General features: G+C 49.4%; 1 protein-coding gene across 1 annotated transcript in view; it reads left to right on the top strand.

The window, feature by feature from the left end:
* USP43 (ubiquitin specific peptidase 43) overlaps positions 1–20987 on the top strand; it is a gene marked incomplete at its 5' end in the record, with an annotated part of 191878 nt that overhangs the window by 101469 nt on the left and 69422 nt on the right. The window contains 2 exons of the mRNA XM_019542826.1: positions 14391–14526; positions 15028–15172. Of these exons, the coding sequence (XP_019398371.1) occupies positions 14391–14526; positions 15028–15172 (281 nt within the window). The remainder of the gene's footprint in view (positions 1–14390; positions 14527–15027; positions 15173–20987) is intronic.

The following is a 20987-nucleotide window of genomic DNA, read 5'->3' as shown; positions in this document are numbered from 1 at the left end:
AAAACCTCCCTGTCTGAATCCCTCTTCTCTCTTCCTACTCCGTCATCTGATCCCTGCACAGCTGTAGGGCTCTGGCTGTCCTGGGAGTCTTGCAGAGTGTCACGCGAGTCCTGCTCAGGCCAGGTGTCCTATTGAATAAGATGGGGCTGTTTGTCAAAATGAATAAATAGGATTAAGTTGTATTACAGTACCTTATCCCCAGATGCCCAGGTTCAGATCTACCCCACCAATGATCTGTCACAGGTTTTTCATTTGATGTGCAGAAGCACCGTGAAACTTGCCAAAGCTGTGACCTGGGACTGGAATTGTGAGAAGAGCTGATATAAAGGTTCACAAGCTGGGCTGTGCCTGGAAATCTGAGCTTGTGATAACAGGGGGGCTGATGGTTGGGATGGAGGAACATCAGTGGAGCTGCGTGTGGAGGCCAGAGCTGGAATAGCAGTTTGAGCTGTGGGTTGGATTGAAGAGCATTAGCAGAGCTGGTGTGGGATGGGGGGAGCATCTAGGCCTGGGATGGCTGTGGCTCAAGATGACACTGTCAGATGAAGTGTGTTGAATCCCATGACTGGAAGGCGAGGGAGTGTGCAATATCCTTTGGTAAAGCTGTAGAAGTGAGCCAGAGGGTCCAGGACTGGAACAGCAGAGGAGTGGTGTTGCTCATGCCTGAGGTGCACTGGTTTGGCTGCAGCTGTGTTGGGGAAGCGCTTGCAAGCCTGGCATCACCACACTGGACCTGCTTGTGCAGGCTTGGAGGGACACATGTTCCCCATGTGAGGGGCAGGGTTTGTTTGGCATTACCCATCCTGCTTTCTGGAGTAGCCAGGTCTGGGCACTGGAATGTGTCAGGGGAGTTCGTTAACCTGGGCTTCAGCCCGCCGCTTTGACTGGGGAGTGTGTGCTCCCAGTGTGGAGCTCTCAGCTTCTTCTCTAAGTTCAGCTGCTCCCTCTTGGTCCCTGGGCACTCCAGTAAATGAGCATTCCCTGGTGTAGGTAAAATCATGCAAACCTGCAGAGAAAGGTAGGGTAGAAAACGGAAGTTTCTATTTATATTGATGAGCAGCAAAATAGCCATTTTCCTACCAATCAATTTGTACTTTCCTCTGTGAACTACCAGACATTTCCTACTTATCAGCTGTTCCCACACTGTCTGATTAGGATAAAGATTACAGGCTTCTCTGGGATCGCTGTTCTGGCCCCCAGATATTACTGGCGAGAGCTGTGTCCATCCACTTGACAGGATTTACTGTTCCAAAGAGAGCAATTCTCACACTTTGCTGTTAGCTCCTGCATTTATTATTTATTCCAATGTCAGCATTGAACTGATAGACTTGACTGGTAAGAATTTACTGCAGCAGAAAGTCCATTTGACAAGCATTTGCTCTGAACATGGCTCTGGGCTTCATTTTGATCCACAACTTGAATATGCTTTTAGTTCAAAAAAAAAACAAAAAAACCTGGAGGAAAAAAAAAAACCCAGCAAGAGGAAGATCTCTGCCCTGGCAGTCACAACTGCTGAGTTTTGCTGGCCTGGACGCATGGAGTGCTGCTCCCCTCAGCCCTGCAGAGTGAGTGGTAGCAAGGCGGTTCTGTTGTCCGTCCTTTCAACAGCACCTAGCACAACGATCCATGTCTGGAGCTCTTGGGTACAACTGTGGGACCAATGAATAATGCTGCCACTAATAATAAACCTGTTATTTCAGCTGGGACTGGGAGAGCTATATGAGGCTGAAGAAATATTAAAAGAGGTGGAGTGCAAACTCCAGATGGCATTGGCATTTGAAGCAATCTGTTGCTTTTACAAATGAGGGCTGTTGGAGTAGGGCACCCCACAGGACCATGTTAACAGAGTTGCTAGGGGCTCATTTCAGTTTTGCTGCTAGCTGGAGCAAAGAACAGCCCAGTGTTGTCCGTGTCCTTGGTTTTGCCTTGCTGCTAGGGGGGTGATCTGCCGAAGCCCTTCACTGGGTGCAGGTTACTGCTTCTTTGTGCTGGCTCAGCTGCAGTTTGACAGCTGTGTAGGCTGCATGCTGGGGCTTGGGGAGTCGTGTCCTTGCTCATTTGTGTGGGTCTGGGATGGAAAGCCCTTGGGTGAATACGGGAGCATGAGATGGAGGTGAAGCGTACGGCTTCTCACAGCACCAGCGTGAAGCATCTGAGTTACGGCAGGGCAGATAAGTTAGGAGTGAGTTCTGCAGGCAGGAACCCAGTCCGGCTCCATGTGTTGCCTGTGCACTGCTGTGGGCATGGCACAGCTCCTGAAGTGGCTTCAGGGAGATAAGTGTATATCCAGAATAGCAATTAGAGCTCCTGTCCTTCCCACAGGAAGACCAGCTGCTGATTTCCCATCATACAGGTGTATTTTCAGGCCAGAGGAATAGGGAGGTGATCCTGGCTGACCTCTTTTCTGTATGACGGTAACTGCTTTACTCAGTTACCTCTGTGCTGGGCCAGATCTTATCAGGTCAAAGCACATTTTTCAACAAGGTCTTCTCTCCTGAGGACCGTATGAGACAGAATCCATTCCTCCCCTGGGAAGTCATTTCAGGGGTCAGTTACCCTCCCCAATAAAAGCATGCACCTTTATTTCCAATTTGAGCAGCAAACTTGCTGACCCCTGACTTCCAAATCTCATGAGTCAAGCCTGAAAAATCAGGAGACTGACTTAAAACATAATGACTTTTAAAAATATATGTTCTTCTCTACGTTTCCAAATCAGTAGGTCACACTCAGGTCACACTTTCATACCTTTCTACAAAGCCAGAGGGATTCAGAACTTAATTGATTTCATGAAAGCAGAGACTTTTACATAATCACATGACTCCAAGCACTGGGGCTTTAAGAAAAAACGCTCATTATTGTAAGAGCTGATGGCTTCGATTCAGGAAGAAGTTAAAATCAATAAAATTTGAACTCCCCTTTGAGACTGATGTAAAATACAGACTCAGATCACTGTTTTAATGTCAGGTAGCTCAGTCTACTCTGAGGTTAAAAGCGAGTACTGCTTACTTCCTTTGCCCCTGAGACATATCATTTGTAGTAGAGTAATGTCTAAGTGCTTCTGATAGGATCAGTGCCCCAGGCTGCTAGACACTGCAGAGGCATGCAGGCAGAGGTAGCATCTGCCCCAAACAGCTCATATCTGAATAGGGAGGACAGGGAAAGGATGGGAAGAAGAAAAGAAGAACACGGACTTGTAAGTCACAACCAGTCAGTGGCAAAAAGAGTGGCCTCTGTCCCAGTATAATGCCAGAAATCCACACTGCCTCTTAAACCTGAGTTCTTCCCCGCAGTTCATAACTGAACATTGTCTATGCTGGGCCTTGGGGCCTGCAAGGTATTTTGGAGGAAAATCCCAAGGTTTGGGGGCATTGCTTCACTTATCCATCCCACCTGGATGCACTGCAGTAGCTGTCTGAAGTTGCCCTAAAGTGTGGAGTTAAGACTGGGAGCCTTTAGGCCTGGCCTAGTGCCAGCACTAGTTTGGGGCAGGAAGGTGTCAGCTATCTGTGTTGTTAATGCTGTCTATGTGGCATCTACACAAGATCCCCAAGCCCAGGCATAACTGCTACTGGGCTGTCGGGCTTGGGGTATGTGTAGCAGACCTGCCTGTGTGAACAGACAGCTGAAATGATGAAACAAGGTGGAGCTAGCTCTCACTGGCTAATCCTGGTCCTGTTGCAGCTGACATCTCAAAGCAAGTTACTAGGGGAGTTATTGTCCAGTGAGTTTGGCATTTCCTTCCACTGCGTAATGTGTTACTATATACACTAAGCCACTGCCTGCCTATTCTGGGATTCTTTTTAAGACCCAGTCTCACCTGGTCTTTAATATACGGTTTGCTTCCCCTCAGTGTCATTTCTTTGTGCAGTAAATCTACCATGCTCTGCTGCACAGCTTGGCTTTTCTGAATTGATACTATCATTATTCCTCTGGGGGTTTTCATAGACAGGTTTATACAGTATTTAAATCTATCTGGCAGAATTCACCAGGTCTTGCCTAACCCTTGGTTTTGCACCAGTGTCACCATGCTAAATGATTCGTTTCCTTGCCTGGTTCTTGACTGACAGTCTGGAGACTGACGTTTTGGATGTAGGGGAAGGTCTTCCAATAGGGTCGGATTCTAGAGCGGAAAGATTTGCGCTCACGCCTGAAAGCGTGCTGTGCTATGGATGCAGTCTGGGGGGATTATCTAGGGACCTGTCACCAGTGTTGAGTCGGAAGCTAGGGCTCCAGTGGCAGCATGGCTGAGAGAGATCTTCTTGCCTGCCAGAGTACGATGGAGTCCTCATAGTGAGAGGGTTATCCAGTATGTCTACAGGACACAGGCTTTTGCCCAGCCATTTTCTTTCCTGGCTTCCAATCTGAGCTCAGAGCTGTTGTAGACCTGACACAATCCCTTATTTCGCTAGATGCAGCAGCCCAGTGGGCCAGATAATTAGCTGTTTGGACAGATGTACATGGTCCACCACTTTCTGAGTCCGACTGAAGTAGAAGCCCAAGATAAATATGGGTTCTGCTCTGTACCTAATTTCTCTTTTTCCGCAGGCCCTTGAAGGTCTGCATGAACCTGCTTCATAAACTCTTCCTTCCCCACCCCTCAGCTCTGGGTCCTAATAGGTGCTCCCCTGCAGTTGTCAGTTGCTTCAGCTGCAGAGCATGGATATACCAGACAGACAGGTAGTCTCCAGGGTGATAACAGCTGCAGTTATCACTTCACTGGGGGGCACTGACCAAGGCACACTCACATTAGTCAGCTTATAAACTAATTATGCATGTACACAGCCTGTCTTGGAGCTAGTATGTGAGGAGGACATGCTACACCTAGGAAATATGGTCTTACATAGGTCAGGACTTGTTTCTGCAAAGAGCCATTCAGGGATACCGTATTTTTTCACACGCCACATGTCCCTGAAAAAGATGTTCATCTTGTTTTTGGAAGATGGAATAAAGAAACAAAGATCTTGCTCTGAAAATACCACTAAGAACATTATTTTCATGGAGAAGGCGCAGACAGCTGTAGTAGGGATGGGACCAAAAACCTGTGGCTGCTCTGTTAACCTTGTTCCTGCAGAATGAAGCAGGCGCTGCTGTCTGAACCGAATTGTCTGGCTTCTCTTCTCAAGCGCAGCTGGGTGGGCATACAGCAGCACCTTCCAGGGCAGCTGAGGGTCCATCCAGCTTGAGAACAGGGGCCGGGTAGCTTGGTTTCAGCAGGATTGAGCCCTCTGCTCCCTGCAGTTCCTCATTTAAGAGATGCACGCACATTCCCAGCAGTTCTTTTTTGGAAGAAAGGTGCAAGTCGTATTTGAGTAAATACAGTATCAAGCCTTGAATAACTCCAGCTGTACACAAGACTTAAATATCTCAGCTCCCATCTGTATGGTGCAGATAATGGCACTGCCTAGCCTCACAGGGTGTTGAGGTCAGGTGGGTAACAGCAAGGAGACTGCCGCTCAGTCACCACAGTACTGAAGGCCAGAGAAATGCAACAGACAGCAGTACTTTGAATTGAACCCCAAAGGCAGCCAGTCTGGTGTGTGCCCTGGGGTGAGTGCATCAGCATTCTCTGCCCGGGAAGCCCCACTTCACTTTGACTGTTTCTGGTGAAGTTCAGCTCTGTTTGAGCTTGTGAAGGTGTTGGGATGTGGCAATGGAGACCTCTCATGTTTCTGAACCCTCCTGCCCTCAGTAGCCCAACCTGCTCTCCCTGGAAGGTGAGCACAGCATAGGCAAGCTGGTTCTTCTGCTCCCTCTCCATCTAAAGGGGATGATATCATGGGGTCCTGCCAATGCAGTGTCTGGCTGGCAGACCAGTTGGCTCCAGTGCAGCAGAGCACTGCAGACCATGCCATCTCGCTGGCCGCATTCAAGGCCCTGGCACCAGGGGCTGCCCCTGCTAGCCTGGCATTAGCTGCTGTCAGCCAGTGGACAATAAAGCTTGCTCATTCATTTTAAAGGTTAAAGAAGAATGGGGTTGGAGTGCACTGCAGGCACAGCAGCATCTGAGAGCTCAGTGAGGGAGGGGATGTTCTATTTTACTGTCAGCAGTCAAATGCCATGAGTGTCTCTGTACAATAATGCTATTGTCAGGCTGCCTGGCACCACTGCTAAATGAAATGTAAGTGCTGCAATTAGGGAAAGCATGATCTGGCAGCAGCTTTTCTCTGTCAGGCAAAGCTGAGCCTGTTGGCAGGGAGGGAGGGATAATGCACAAAAGGAACCCATACTAGCCAAGAGTGAACAACAGCCCTCGTGGGATATATAGGTGATGCCACCTCCCAGCTGTTTGCAATGTGGCTGAATGAGATTTCAGAACCCAAACTGCACCTTGACAACTCTGAGCATGGCACTGGCTATCAGAGAAGAGCTTCCCTAGTCTTTACATTGGAGTAAGGACCAAGCTAGGTCAGCACCAGTCTCTGCCAGGGTGGGCATCCATGGCTGTACTTTGGCTGGCACTCCTCATGGTAGGGTGTGACAATGGAGGATGGCTGGCTCTGAGTTTCTGGCTAAGCCCTAGCCTGGCTTTGTGGTCAGACCAGGCCTTTCTTTTTGTGCGTATGTAGTTGTGAAGCCTCCAGCCAGTGCTCTCCTAGCACAGTAATTGGGATGCTCTGATATATTAAGAGACAGGATGTGACCGAAGGAGAGGGGACTCCCTGTATGGAATGATGATGCTTTCCTAATCTTTGCAGAGGCCCCCTGGGTCTTATACCCTGAATGCCAAGAGAATTGGGTGGGGGGTGACAGTGCAGTCATTTTGGTGCCAGGGTCTGTATGGGATTCCTGATGGCATAGCAGCAAAGACTGCTCTTGCTTCCCTCTGCTCAGGGGAGCTGTATGGAGTACCTGGATTGATGTCAGACCATTGCTGCTTCCAGCATCAGCCACAGGTGAAACTCCATCCTCATGTTGCCCAGGTGTCACAGCTGTCCAGCTTGAAGTCACAGATGTGTACCTATTTCGTGCCCGTTCTTGATGTCTCAGTGTCTTGACATCACTGTGGTGGTGTTTGGTGCACTGATGGCTCCTCCCTAAGCCTGCCAGGAGATGTACTAGGTCAGTTCCTGCCTGGAGACATTAATCAGCATGCAGTGCAAACAAAGCTACTTAGCAATATGAGTGAATGGCCAGCTGGGCAGGAAGAACCAGAAAAATAGCAGGGCTGAATTCCAGGCTGCTCTTTAAAGTTACAACTTTCTTCCAAAAACAGGTAATAAAGAAGGGGCTTGTAGGGACTTGCAGCCTCTGGCCTGTTTCAGGGCACTGCCTAGCATCTAGGAAAGCAAATCTCACCTGTATGTAGGGCTCTGTAAGTATATTGCATCCTTAAGCCTCATGCTCGCTGCAGTACTCACAATTCACTCTTGGCGCAGCTCTGAAGGAAGTCTCCAGCCGTCTTGGCGTCATTGACACTGACTGTTCTCCGTGGTGACAGATGACAGATCAAGTCCCTTCCAACCCTAATCTTCTATGATTCTGTGACACAAGCCATTATTTCCACCTCTTTCTGCCTCCTTTGAAAGCACAAAATTCCATTTCTTCTTGGGGCCCTGGAGTCCTGAAGCAATTTAATCAAAACCAGACTCTGCCCATTAAAAAAAAAAAAATATTGGACATTAGCAGGAAGTTGGAAAAGAAGAGGGCGAGATGCCTGAGAAGGGGCCACCACAGGAAATTCCCATCAGTGGCCTGAGACTTTCGTGGTCAGATAATTGCAGCTTTCCCCTGCTGTGGTGCATAGTGGAACAGGGGAATTTCAGTTCCACCCAGTCGTGCACCTGTCACCTCTTCAACAAGTGTGGCATGCCTTGTTATTGGGAGCATGCCGTGTGCTTGGACATACCATGTTCAGATGTGTGCCCCCTTTCCTGGGGTGCTTCTCTCCAGTTTCCACAGTGTTTTCCTCTAGCTGGATCCCCATGCCCTTTTTGCTCCAGTTCCCCTCCCATTCCGGTACCAGGCTGTCATTCCTTGTCTCCCAGTCACAGACAGGTCTGTTAGTTTATATACTCCCATTCTTGGACCGTCTGAATGATTTGCAATCTTTAACATGTTTGTGCTTATGCCGCTCCAGGCGGCAGTGTCCGCGTTCGGTGCCCCGGTGCCTTGTCAACTGGGGGCCCGATCCTGGCCAAACAAAGGCCTTGAGGGATGCCTAGGTGACAGAGGAGGGATCTCTTTCTGCCTCTCCCTGCTCTGCCTCCACTGTTATTTATTGCCCTTGCTACTCAGCCATCGCTCCTGGGGGTTAGGGGCACATGCTGGCTAAGACTAGTGACCCAGTCCCCTCTGCACTGCTCTTTTTGCCGTTCCAGAAATGCTGCTGTTGTCCATCCCTGCTGTTTGGGATACAGTAAAAGGAAGCTTCCCTGAATTATTTGAAGTCATCCCAAGTCCCCCGGTATTACTCATGATGATGTTTAATTAACAGGCCATTTATATCACTGAAGATCTTGGCAACAGCCACTTTGGGATCTGTTAGTATCTAAACAAAGGCACTGTTTACTCGCTCTGTGTTGCAAACCCAGTTGCTGGGTGAGAGGGACTCTGAAGTGAATCCAAGATGAAGACCCTAAACAGAGAGGTACCAGTAATAAACAGAGACATAATCGTACTTACCTCAGAGCCCTTGTCACTGAAGATCTCGGAGAGCTTTACACAGGTATGCAAGCATCACTCTCTCCATCTCTACCTCCAGGCAAAGAAAACTGAGGTAGGGGCAGGTTGGACTCTGGGGTGGGGAATATCTTTTTATAAGGCAGAATGGTACCTATAGCAGTGGAGCTCAGGCCTCAAGATGCTGCTGTGGTACAAGCAATAATAAAGCAATGCAGCTTGCGTGGGGCCACCAGCAAGCCAGTGTGTGGCTGACTCCCAAGCAGTCCACCAAATAAGCTTGGCCAGGGTGCTGGGACTGCCAGTACTGCATTTGCAGTGAGGCAGCTCCTGGAAACAAGTCCTACTCTGCCCTTGAAAGTGCAGTTGGGCTCTTATGGCATGTCTTGACATCACCAGTTCTAGGCTGAGAAATTGAAAACATTCAAAAGCCAGGGAGCCCTCATCAAGTGCATCCTACTAGCCACTTTCCCTGAGTATCTCCCCCAAGGAGAGGAGCTGTTGTCTTGGCAGGGGTTGGTGGGATAATCTCCTCTGCCTCCCTGTTGTATTCTGACTGCCGGCATCCGTGTGATATGCAGGTCACCAAGACCACTTTAGACATCAGTGCATGCATAGCCAGTATGGATCCTGGTGCCCAAGGTAAGGCCCTTTGTGACATGCTTGAAAGCAGGCATGCTGCTGTGTCCTACACTAAGGTCCTGAGCCAACTTGCCAAAGTCAATGGAAAGATGCTGTTTGACCAGAATGAGTCCAGCTGCAGAGCACAAAGGAATACACTGCTTTTAGGAGCCAGGCTGGGGATGCTGGAGCCAGGAGCCTTTAAAGGAAAATGGAAAGTTTCCAGCAAAATAACAAGAAGAGCTCCCCACACCCGCCACCACATTGCATGCAACCCCTTTGTACCTTGCTGGCTGGAGGCTTCCTTGGTTCCCCCCTCTGGCACGGGGGAGAGGGAGGGCCCTGAAGACCCCACTGCTAGTAACAGCAGCAGCTGGGGCAGTGAGGGGAGCAGCACTTAGACCAGGAGCTTGGGGGCTGCAGGTTAACCCCTTGGGGGCTGGATATGGCTCTCAGATTGGTGGTTGAACAGTCCTTAGATGAAGCATACAAGAGCTAGGAGGGAAGAAAAAGACACAAAGACGTTAAGTGACTTGTTCTGAGTCAGCAGCAGAGCTGGGAAGGGAACCCAGCCGGGAGATGGTCGGACAATCATGCATACAGGATTTCCAGGCAAAAAACCTTTCTTAAGTATGGAAGCAAGAACTGAATCTCTGTGCAGAGCTGACTGTGGTGGCCAGATCTGAGAGCGCAAAGGTAAAACTTTTTCACTATCTGTTGAGGGGAAAGGACCAGAGTCAGAGAGACACTGCTGCTAGAATTAATGCCTAACACTGGACCAGCTGATAAGGATGTTTGAAGAGTAATGTAACTCCAGACACAGTGAGGTGTTCAGAGACTGAAATCATGCAACAGAAGAAGCAAAAGATGCTTGTGGTCTGAGGATTCTGGTATCTCTGTGCAATTTGGGGCCATTTAAGATTCCTTAGTTGGAGACAGCTTAATTTGTGGGACGTGTAATTACAGTTTTCTGGAGGGATTGTTGGGAGAAGTGGATCTAACTCTGGAGAAACACCTCCAAACAGAAAGGATATCTTAACTACATAGGGAAAAGATCAAAAGAATGACAGCCACAGATGCAAAACAACTTCACAGGCTCTAGGCAAAAGAACCCAGGAAGCAGGACAGTAAGTGTGAGTTCAGGCATCGTGGGTCAGTGTACATATGTAAGGTGGAAGAAGAGTGCCAAGGCAATATGCCATGGTACAAGTGTGGGAAACAAAATCACGTTACCATATTGACCTGCATGCCACCCCCACCCCAAATAAGACATGCACTTTGTTTTGGGAAGGCTGAATTAAAAATTTCCAGGTTTATCTGCCACAGCACAGACTCACTATAGCTGAATGCTAGCTGCATGGAGCAGGGGCAGAGCCAGCACAGTTGATCCCCATGCTGTTCGAAAAAACCCTAAATGTTTAACCTTGTCACAGATTCTGCCAAATTGCTAGTAGCTTTTGGCTGGAACTCTGTTCACTTCTATGGGACTCTGAGAGACTGAGAGCCAGCGAGGAGATGTCTGGACCACAGGATGTGAGGAAAATACAGCAAGTTAAAAGGTGGGCCAGGGATCTTTCTCAGTTTTCTGACATCTGTCAGAAGCCTGTGAGCCCTTGAGCCAGTTATCGCATAATGCTGCATCCTGGGAATGATCAGGGCTCAAGAACTGGCATTCAAAGAGTAAAGCAAATCATAAAGTATGCACCAATCCTGACATCCTGCAGCCTAGTGGAGCAGCTGGGGCAACCGTAGAATCCTTCCTGTATAGACTAAGGGACAGCGTGGCTGCAAACCAGCAACCCCCAGATTTGCTAGTAGAGTCCTGATGAACGCAGACAGGGTATGCTCAGACAGGCATGAAGATCAGGGCTGTGCTCTTTGGCATGGAGCCGTTCCATCAGTTCACCTTTGGCACAAGGTGGCTGTGAGGTATGCTCATGAGCAGGGATCCTGGTTTTCTCCGATTTAAAAAAAAAAAAAAAAATCCCAACTTTTGGTTAGAAAAATGTGGCTTTGGGGTTAATTTCTTTTATGATTTAAAGAGAGATATAGATAGTGGTGTTTTATTTTAATCATGGGAAAATGCAGATTTGGGGTTACTTTTTTTTTTTAACCAAAAATTGTTTGTTTTTTTTTAAATTGGAGAAAACCAATACCCCATGCTCATGAACCATTAGAAAGCATTGTGAAAAAGTCAGTGCACTCAGGTGATGACATGAAATCCCAGTATGACCCTGGGAAAAGGTCAGACCAGGCCAGCTCTAGACTTATAATGACAGGTGCTTTTTGGCCCCACCAGGTCCTCCTATAATTTCTGGGAGGTGGACTGCATTCAGGACACCAAAATAGGAAGTCTGACCAGGAAACCAAAAAGGTGTTTTGCTAGACCATGTATGCCTGATGCAGTGTGCCCAAACAATAGGCCATGGTACCGAGTAGCAGAATCCAAATGGTTCAGTGCTGAATGTGAACTTGTGATGAGTTATTGTCCCTTGGAGACTCAACATTTTTTACCCTCTTGCTGCTATACATGCAAGGTTTTTGTTTTAAGGCTTCCTCAGAACCATTCAATATTGGCTGCAGCCCAGGCTGAGGATTATGACTGGGATATGCCAATGTCTGCTGGGACTTAAACCCAGAGGTTCACTCATGGATGGCTCTCTCTGGCATGTCCTTGAGTATAGACAGAAAAAACAACTATATTACCTCCTTTTGAGGATCTTGCAACCTAGAACAAGGACAGATTAATTTAATAGATTTCATAGACATTAGGGCTGGAAGGGACCTCGGGAGATCATCGAGTCCAGCCACCTGCCCAAAGGGCAGGAAGTCAGCTGGGGTCATAGGATCCCAGCAAGATAAGCATCCAATTTACTCTTGAAGGTGTTCAATGTAGGTGCTTGAACCACCTCTGCTGGCAGACTGTTCCAGACCTTGGGGGCTCAGACAGTAAAGAAATTCTTCCTTATGTCCAGCCTGAAACGGTCTTGCAGGAGTTTGTGACTGTTCGACCTCGTCATCCCTTGGGGCGCTCTGGTGAATTAAGTCTTTACTCTTTAAATAGGTAGAAGAGAGAAGTAGTTCATCCTGTTAGTCTGAAGTCAAGCAGACAGCGGGGCAGGGTGGTACCTCAGAGACTAATTGGTTTGGAGAGGCATAAGCTTTTGTAGGTGACAGCCTACTTCATCAGAAGCATCTGGTAGGGATTTTGCCAGAAAGCTCACATGTTTCTGATTCAGTTAGTCTCTAAGGTACCACCATGCCCTGTCTTCTGCCATGGAGGGAGTATACAGTGGTTAGGGACTAGGCTGGGACTTCAGGTGACTTGAGTTCAGTTCCCTGCTCTTCCACAGACTCCCCGTGTGACCTGAAGAAGTCACAGTGTCTTGGAGCTCACCTATGCTGCCAGGGTGGCAGGGCCTAGTGCTGTGGGCTTCAGTCTGTCCTGTATGCTTGCTGCAAACTTGGAAGTTCAACAGCGAAGCCTTCTACAAATCAAGGGCTTGAGTCTGCAGAGGGACAAGTCTGCAGTGGCCTCCCTGATTTTATTTCTAAGTTTGGAGCATACCTGCAGACGGGTAACTGGGACATGCTTGAGCTCCTCAGTGCCAGGCACATCACCCTGGTGATATGTCTCAGTTCCCATCTGTATGCTGGAGATATAGGCACGGCCCTGCCTCGAGAAGGGGGTGTTATGAAACAGATGCTCAGAAATTATGCTGATGGGGCCAGATGGACAAGAGGCTTCTCTTTGATGGGGATCAATCCTGTTTCTCCTCTCCGACCCTTGCAGATGGAGCCCTGCGAGTGTGCCAGGTACTGGGCAGGGCAGGTAGAAAGCTTTGCTGTTGAGCTCCCGCTGACGCAATGCAGCTCAGCCACCCAGGGAGGCACCAGCTGAGAGCCAAAGAAAAACAAGCAGGAAGCTGTTAATTTGCTGAAATTCTGCAGATGAGGGATGTCTGCATCGGCTCCTCTCTTTGATGAACCCAGCCTGTGGTTCTTGCTGTGCTGGAGATCAGAGCTGGCAGGCTATGGAAGAAGGGTCAAGAGCACAGGCTGAGTGAGGGTGAGGAATGTGCTGGGAAGGAGCGTGGCTCCACTCTCTGCTGGATGTATCTCATGTGCCTCTTTGCCAGACAGCAAAGCAATGTGAGCAGCTCTGAGGAAGATGCTGTATGCAATGGCTGCCCCATCAACCCATTCCTCATCTTCCTTAATGGAGAATACTGTCCAGAGCTTGAGGGGGAAGGCCAGGATGAGGGAGACCCCGGGACAGTGGGAGCTCAGGTCACAATCTGCATGGGGTGGGGTGAGCAGCTCAGGCTGCGTACAGCAGGAAATGAAAACCTGGGCTATATAATGGGGTGTTCAAGGAGTGAATGGGGAGGGGGAATTTGAGCTGGCAGGTGTTGGGGTACTGCGCCGGGGTGGGTTGAAATGCAGGAGACGCGTAACATTATTGGTTTACTGTGCATACCCCCTTGAAAGCCTGGGTTCAAAGCCAGTCCGCCATTTGCTTGCTCTTCCTGGGCTTTCAGCATCCCTCCTCTGGCAGCTCTTCATCATGTGCTGGTGCAGACCTGCACACTGACTGTGTGGGCAAATGGTCTGTCTGGTTTGTCAGCACAAGGCCTGGGCTAAGGGGGCAACAGGAGATTTGTGAGAAATCCAAGTCTGAACAACCCTACATACCAGGGCTGAACACTCTGCCCTGAGGTGGCCAGCACGTGTAGCCCAGGGCTTCCAGGGGACCCAGCTGATGCCGCTCCAGGAACCAACATGACCCGGGAAAACTAGATGCTGGTACCCATCCTTCGGCTAACCTGCCTCAGTGCATTCTCACAGCTCCCAGATGCTCTAGCAGCGGGTGCCTGTGATTGTCAATAGCACAGCCTTGCCCGACATGTTGATGGCTGTTACTGTAGCACTTGGAGGTTGAGCGTAATCCTGTTCGAGTGCCTGGTACTCCATGGGTCTGACTTCTTGCAGAGTGAGTGGGAACATACTGAATTTGATAATGCTTGGCACAAACAAGATTTGGAGTGCCTGGGGGATAGAGGCTGTCCAGACACCGGGAGCTGCCTTTAAGACAGGCTTGTTAACTAGTTGCTGCCCTTTCTGTAACTTCTCTGCTCTTGTTTTTTCAGGCCCTTGAATGTCACCTTAGTCTTCCAGTCCAAGAGCCAGAGGTTTCTGCGGGTAGGCCTTGCCGTTCCCCTTTTTAGCACAGTGGCAAAACTGAGGGAAATGGTGGCAGAAGAAGGCAAAATCACACCTGACCAGGTAAGTCAGAGACAGATTTCCCTGTATCCCCTTCCTAAACTCAAATCAGGGAGCTGGCAGGGGTCTACCAGGGGGTCACTCGATTCAGAGCAGCCCTGAGTATGGCAGCAGCCACGGAGGCATGGGGGAAACCTGCTCCACCCAGCTAAGGCTAACAATGCAAGCAGGGACCTGACCTTTATTTCAGTGACACACTTACATCAGGCCATAAGTTCAAGATACTATCATCTCATCACGTTGTAGGGCAGCATTACAATGTGAAGGTGAGTATATGAACTAGCCCCCATTTTGTGTCTGATTGCAGCAGACTCAGCCCATGAGCTAGGGTAGTTTTGCATTGGGAGTTGATTTGTAGAGGTCACTGGTTTAATACCATAGGCCCACATCCACACTTTCATTACATTGTGGTGCTGTAGTGGGGCCATTAATTGAAGCTCACCGGGTATGGGATAGATCCTGACCTTCAGTATAACCTTCACAGACCTTTCTTGTCCACCACAGGTGATCCTGGCAGAGGTGTATCCCAGTGGGTTCCAGCGCTCCTTCCACGATGAGGAGGACCTGAACACCATCATGGAGGGGGACAGCGTGTATGCTTTCCAGGCTCCACTGCCATTCAGCAGGGCCAGTTCGTCCCGGCTTTCAGGTAGCAGACTCTCTGTTTGCAAGCACAGGGAGGTGGGGACATGCACATCCCAGAAAGCTACATTTTTCAATTGTATTTGCAAGTGCTTTTTCTGATCCTTGGCTGCCAGGGACTCTGACAGCCAGAGTTACCCTTGAAACATCAAAGTCTTTCCCCAGCATGCTTGAAACAGCTGTCGCCCTGCAGTTTTAATGAACAGAAATTGAAGTGGGATTTGCTTTGCTCTCACTGGGACAGGGTCCCCAGAGACACTTCGCCCCCTCTCTGATGTGCAGTCTTCACAGCTGCTAGGCATACATGAGAAACAATTAGGCAGGCTAAGTCCAAATCGCTTAGATGAGGGAATGTCATGATACCTAGTTTGATGTCCTATTAGCAACAGATGAGCCATACTAAGAGGCAAACAGCCATTCTAGACTGAAAGGGTATGGAGCAGAGTCGTTCTTCCCGCATTGATAAAACTCTAATAGTCTGCTCCCTGGAGATTTTTCCAGTGCATGGTATACAGAAAAGACAATGTGGTTGAGGCACTGGGTTTGGTTCTCTGCTCTGCACCAGACATCCTCTGTAGCCTTAGGCAAATCACTTACTCTCTTTGTGTCTTCGTTCCCTGCCTGGAGAATGTGGATGATGATGCTTTCTTTCTCCCTCCCCTTGTCTGTCTTGCTTATGTAAACTATGAGCTTCCTGTGTCTGCGCTGCATCCAGAACCACATAGTACTGAATTCGTTTCGGGGCTTAGCCCTGACTGTGATAGAATAATTGAGCTACCACAAACTGGATGTATGAGGGATACTAGAGACCAATATGATTTCCCAGGCAAAGGACTGATTTTAGGAATAAACAAGCTGTGGGAAGTCATGACTCTACATATCAAGGCAGGAAAGCTCCAGTAGACAGGTGCATCAGGATGGCCATGAGATTGGTCTTAGGAACACAGGACTGGAAGATACCTCCTGGGCCATGGACTGCAGTCTCCTGCAATCACAGGCAACCATGGGATATTATTGCTTTAAACTGGTCCAGCTTCAGTTGGTTTTTTTGGCACTCCTATGGGACTGCTGTTCCAGAACCTCACCACCCTGCTGGTCACGCATCTTCTCATTTCCAGCCTAAATTCATTTGGGGCCAGTTTATACCTAGGTGGTCTTATATCAGCAGTGACCTTTTAGCTTAAATAGCTTCTTCCTCCCGGGTGCTCATCCCCTGCTGTATTTACAGACAGAGTCAGATCCTCTGTGGGACTGGGGCTGGGCCTGTGGTTTCCTGTCTCCGTTCGCTACAGCGGCTTTGGAGAATCAGAGGAGAAGACCTGCTCCAGGGCTTCACGTGGAGCCCAGCTGATGCAGTGGCCAGTCCTGGGGATTTCTATCAGTGCTGCATGGTTACTCCTAGACATGAAGATCACTGGCCCCAGCCACTTCAAGCCCACGTAGTAGTTTAAGTGGGGCATAAAGTGGTGCCCAGGGCTTGTGTGGATCCTGAGCACAGGAGTAAATCTCAGAGGCTGTGAAGGTCCAGAATGAATGCCTGACTCCATCAGCACTGATAAGGGTTTTGCAGTTGACTTCAGGAGCTCTAGGTTTTACCATTGAAGTGCCATAGAGACTTGGACCTCTTGTCCTCTACAGGACCAGGCTAAGGAGCAGTGGTGAGTAAATACCCTGCTTCAGGAGTAGGCAGGGAGCATGTCAGCCTCTAGGGCTGGCACAGATGGAGAAGCAGAAACCTCTTGGAGCATCCAGTCCTAAGACCAAAGCAGGGTTTTGAGTCTGCACAGCACGTGCGTCATTAGCAAGAAGGCTGTGCAAAGGAGCGCCCCCAGAACATCCCTCGTGAGCACAGCCCTGCTAGGAGTGTGTGCTGGCAGGCAGAACTGCGTTCCACCCTGGAGGGAGGAAAACAGGCCTGTGCTCATCAGCAGCTCCAGGCATGCAGGCCTTCTGGTTCCACTGGTGTATTTGTTCATGAGGAGGATGCTCCCTGAGCACCATGAACTCAGCCGTCTTTGTCTGAGAGCCTTCCAGCACCCGTCTCTCTCTCTGCCTGCCAGTGAGGCAGGGAATCAGCTTGTGCCAACTGGTAGAAATAAAAATATATGGCCCTTTCTTAGCCCCTCCCAAGCAAGGATCTCAGAGTATGTCTTGAACAACCAGGGCATGGTTCTGCTGTTCCTTTTCATGGTGCTAGGGGCTTACTCATGCAGTGGGACCCACTAAAACCAGTCAGTTATCTGGGGAGCAAGGAACTGGACTGTGGGGGTAAATGTAGCAAAATCTGGTTATGTGGTGTGGGCTAGAATCATTGTCCTCTTACCTACCAGCCAAATGAGGAAACTGAGACAGGAGTTCCCAGAGTGCTGAGCATGGCTACTTTTGGTTGAAGTGCTCAACAGTTCTGAAAATCAAACCGCCAGGTGTCCCCAAAGCTGTTAACAGGGCTTATTTTTTGCAGATGGTAAGACTGTGGAACTCACTGCTACAGGATGTTGTTGAGGCCAAGACCATAATGGACTCTGAAAAGGCCTTGACAGTGTTGGGCAGAGACTGTCTTTTTGTTCTGCATTTCAGCCTCTTACGTGGAATCCCAAATGTTGTGAACAGCTGCTTGTCAAAAAGTCAGGCTTCCTGGGCAGGGCTCAAAAGTCTTCACGCTCAGCTGCAGAAGAGCTCAGTAAAGTCTGGGATTTGCAGGTTGACCCACATGGGAACTCCCCAGCCAGCACAGATCTGCAGACTCAGTCTAGAAATATCACTGCAGCTGACTTCCTTGTGCAATTTCTAGTCGACCTCCTGCTTCTGGCTAGGCTGGTGTTCAGGTCCCTGGCTCCAAAAATAGCAGAGAGAGCTGGGGAGACAAAACAACCTAGGAAGATTAGTGACCTTTTCCAAGCCTAGTGAAAGCCTGAGGTTGGGCACTGGGGAATGGTTAGGTTGATTCAGACATTTTCCCTGTCCTTGTTTGTAATAGTTAGGGGTGCAGCCTGGAAACCTCTTCACTGCCGGATGCACTGAGACAGCGCAGGGAAGGCAGGGGGAGGATTGAGCCCTCAGACAGAGGTTTCCTTGTCTGTTTATGTGGAGGAACGATTGCGATGCAGAAGAGTGTTTAAAGTCTTAGCAGAAAATCCCTTTATTACAGCCCTTCACCTCAGGGCTGCAGATAAAACTCAGCACTGCCTACCGCAGTGCTGACTTCATGATGCACAGAGATAAAGGCAAAACCCTTCATCGATTGATTAACATAGGAACAGTGCCAATGTCAAGAGATCCCATGGAGCAAAGGCGGTTGCCCATCCTAATGTACCCAGCCTATCACCAGACCCTGCAGGAGGACCTCTCCTGCCTGCACTTGCGAAGGACGGGGCAACTCAAAGACTCGCTGGAATGTCATGCTAATTGGCGGGGTTTGTGCTGGCAGTATGAGCCCATGATTCGTGCTAACGGTGACTTAATTAGACACCAGATGGTGTTTAGTAAATGTTTGCGTAAGTAAACATTACATCAGGGTTTGTCATGCAGAACCTCTCCTTGTGCCAGTGCCACCCAGGTTCTTATTAGCTATTGACTGCAGCAGGTAGCTCATCTAAGAAGTGCTTCTTGCACTAGCTTGTCTGTTTGACCCTAGAACAGCCCGTATGTTGCATCCAACTGCTAGAAGTGCTTCAGATGAAATGTGGCCTAACCCCACCCCAGAACTGCATTGTACTTGCTTGAGGTTCAAAAAACATTTGTTCTCCTTTTTCCTTTGTATGAAGCTAATTCACTTCCAGTTACCTCACTGCAGTTCTTGGTTCCAGCTACCAGTGGAAACACAGGATCCAAGGTCCCCAAGGGAGGAGGTGTTCAAGGTGCTGTCATCTTGAATGGAAGCAGGAAGCCTTAGAAATGTCCTTAGCAAGCACACTCTTGTGACACTCCTAGCCCAACTTTTTATATTTAGGAGGTAGAGGTGGTTGCCCACACTCCTTTCCTGATGGTTTCTTCAAGCTCACCCATCCGGTTGAACCTTTGGGTGTCCTCCCATTATTAGGTGTTAGACCAAAAAAGTGACATATAAAACCCATCAGCTCAGAGCTGGATCAGATTCCAGCCAGAAGGCTCTGGGTACAAGGGAACGTGTGCATGTTAGTGAGGAAGCATTCTCTGAGTACTTGCCTCAAGCACAGGCCTAAAAAAACTCTGAAACAGCCTTATCAATAATAGATCCATCTTAATGTAGCTTGTTCTTCTAATTCAGTCTTACACAGCAGCCCCCCAGGAGAGCATCGTTTGTACACTACCCATTAAAGTGCCAGTCATGTTTCAGAACTGTCTTGGTCAGGTATACAGCTGCAGAAGGATGTGATCTGTGCTGCTCTGAGAAGCAATAGCATCCTCCTGGAGTTCACACCAAGGAGTGTGAAGCTGCCATATAGCTTTGTTTTAGACATAGGTTTGAACATGCTGTGGAACAAATGCAAAAGGCAGGCTGGGAGGTACAGGTTTGCCCACCACAAAAGATGAACTGCAGTAGCCCCCTCCTGTAGAACACAATGCTCCCGAACATCTCCAGATCCCCATTTGAAAAGGCAGTCAAGGTACAGGGAACAGTCACCCCCAGAAGGAAGCGGGCCAGGTAGCCAGGACAGCTTTGTGGGGTTTATTTACAGGCTTGTTCATAGCCCTTTTCACCATGGCTCTAGGCCTCTGACATACGTGCGGAGTAGCCCCACAAGCTGTTGTGGGGCAGAGGTGTCAGAGCCTGTGGCCCAGGGAACTTGCCCAGGGTCATACAGGAAACCCATTAGGAGGGCCAGGAGCTGAACCCAAATCCCTTGGGTGCTTGCACCCAAGGGACTTCCTCCCTGGCAGTAAAGCAGTGTAAAGGCTTGCAATGGAAGTGGCTCTGCTTGTCTGAGGAGTTGCATTATAGGGGTAGAGGAGGGAGGTTTCTGGTCGGACCAGCTGTTTTAGGCACGCATGCCAAGGTTGTGGTGGAGGAGGAGAAGCTCTTTGCTCGGTGCTCCTGTCCCTCTCCCCACAAAGTTCCCTGTCAATACAAGGCAGCTCATGCTCCAGACCACACCATGCAGTGCTGCAGCAGGGGAAGTGTCTGTGGAGTTGTAGCTTTGCTCTTGTGAGGCGTTGCCTTGCTCACAACAGCATGGCCTGAAATTTCACCCCCTTCATTCTCCTCCTTCTCATAATTTCCTGGTTGGAAGGGACCTGATGATCTGCTCAAGTCCGACCCCCTGCCATGGCAGGAAAGGATGCTGGGGTCAAACGACCCTGGCAAGGTGTCTGTCTAGCCTCCTTTTAAAGACCCCCAGGGTAGGGGCGAGCACCACTTCCCTTGGAAGTTGGTTCCAGATCCTAGCCGCCCTGACTGTGAAGTAGCGCTGCCTGATATCTAGCTTGAATCTATTCAGTCAACTTATGGCCATTGTTCCTTGTTACTCTGAGTAGTGCTTGGGGGGAACAGGGACTCTCCCATTGCCTGCTGGTCCCCCTTGGCCAGTTTGTAGACAGCCACCAGATCCCCCCTCAGCCTTCTCTTGTGGAAGCTAAACAGGTTCAGGTCCTGTAGCCTCTCCTCATAGGGCCTGCCCTGCTGTCCCCTGATCATGCCAATGGCCCTCCTCTGGACCCTCTCGATGCTGGGCACATCCCTCCTGAAGTGCGGTGCCCAGAACTGGACGCAGTACTCCAGCTGCGGCCTGACCAGTGCTGCATGGAGGGGGAGGATCACCTCCTTGGACCTGCTCGAGATGCATCTGTGGATGCGTGACAAGGTGCGGTTGGCTTTCCTGACTGCGTCCCCACACTGCTGGCCC

This window comes from Crocodylus porosus, unplaced genomic scaffold (genome assembly GCF_001723895.1).
Source record: "Crocodylus porosus isolate Cpor-Errol unplaced genomic scaffold, CroPor_comp1, whole genome shotgun sequence".
NCBI classification, from domain to species: domain Eukaryota; kingdom Metazoa; phylum Chordata; order Crocodylia; family Crocodylidae; genus Crocodylus; species Crocodylus porosus.
This window is presented reverse-complemented; position numbering and strand designations above follow the sequence as displayed.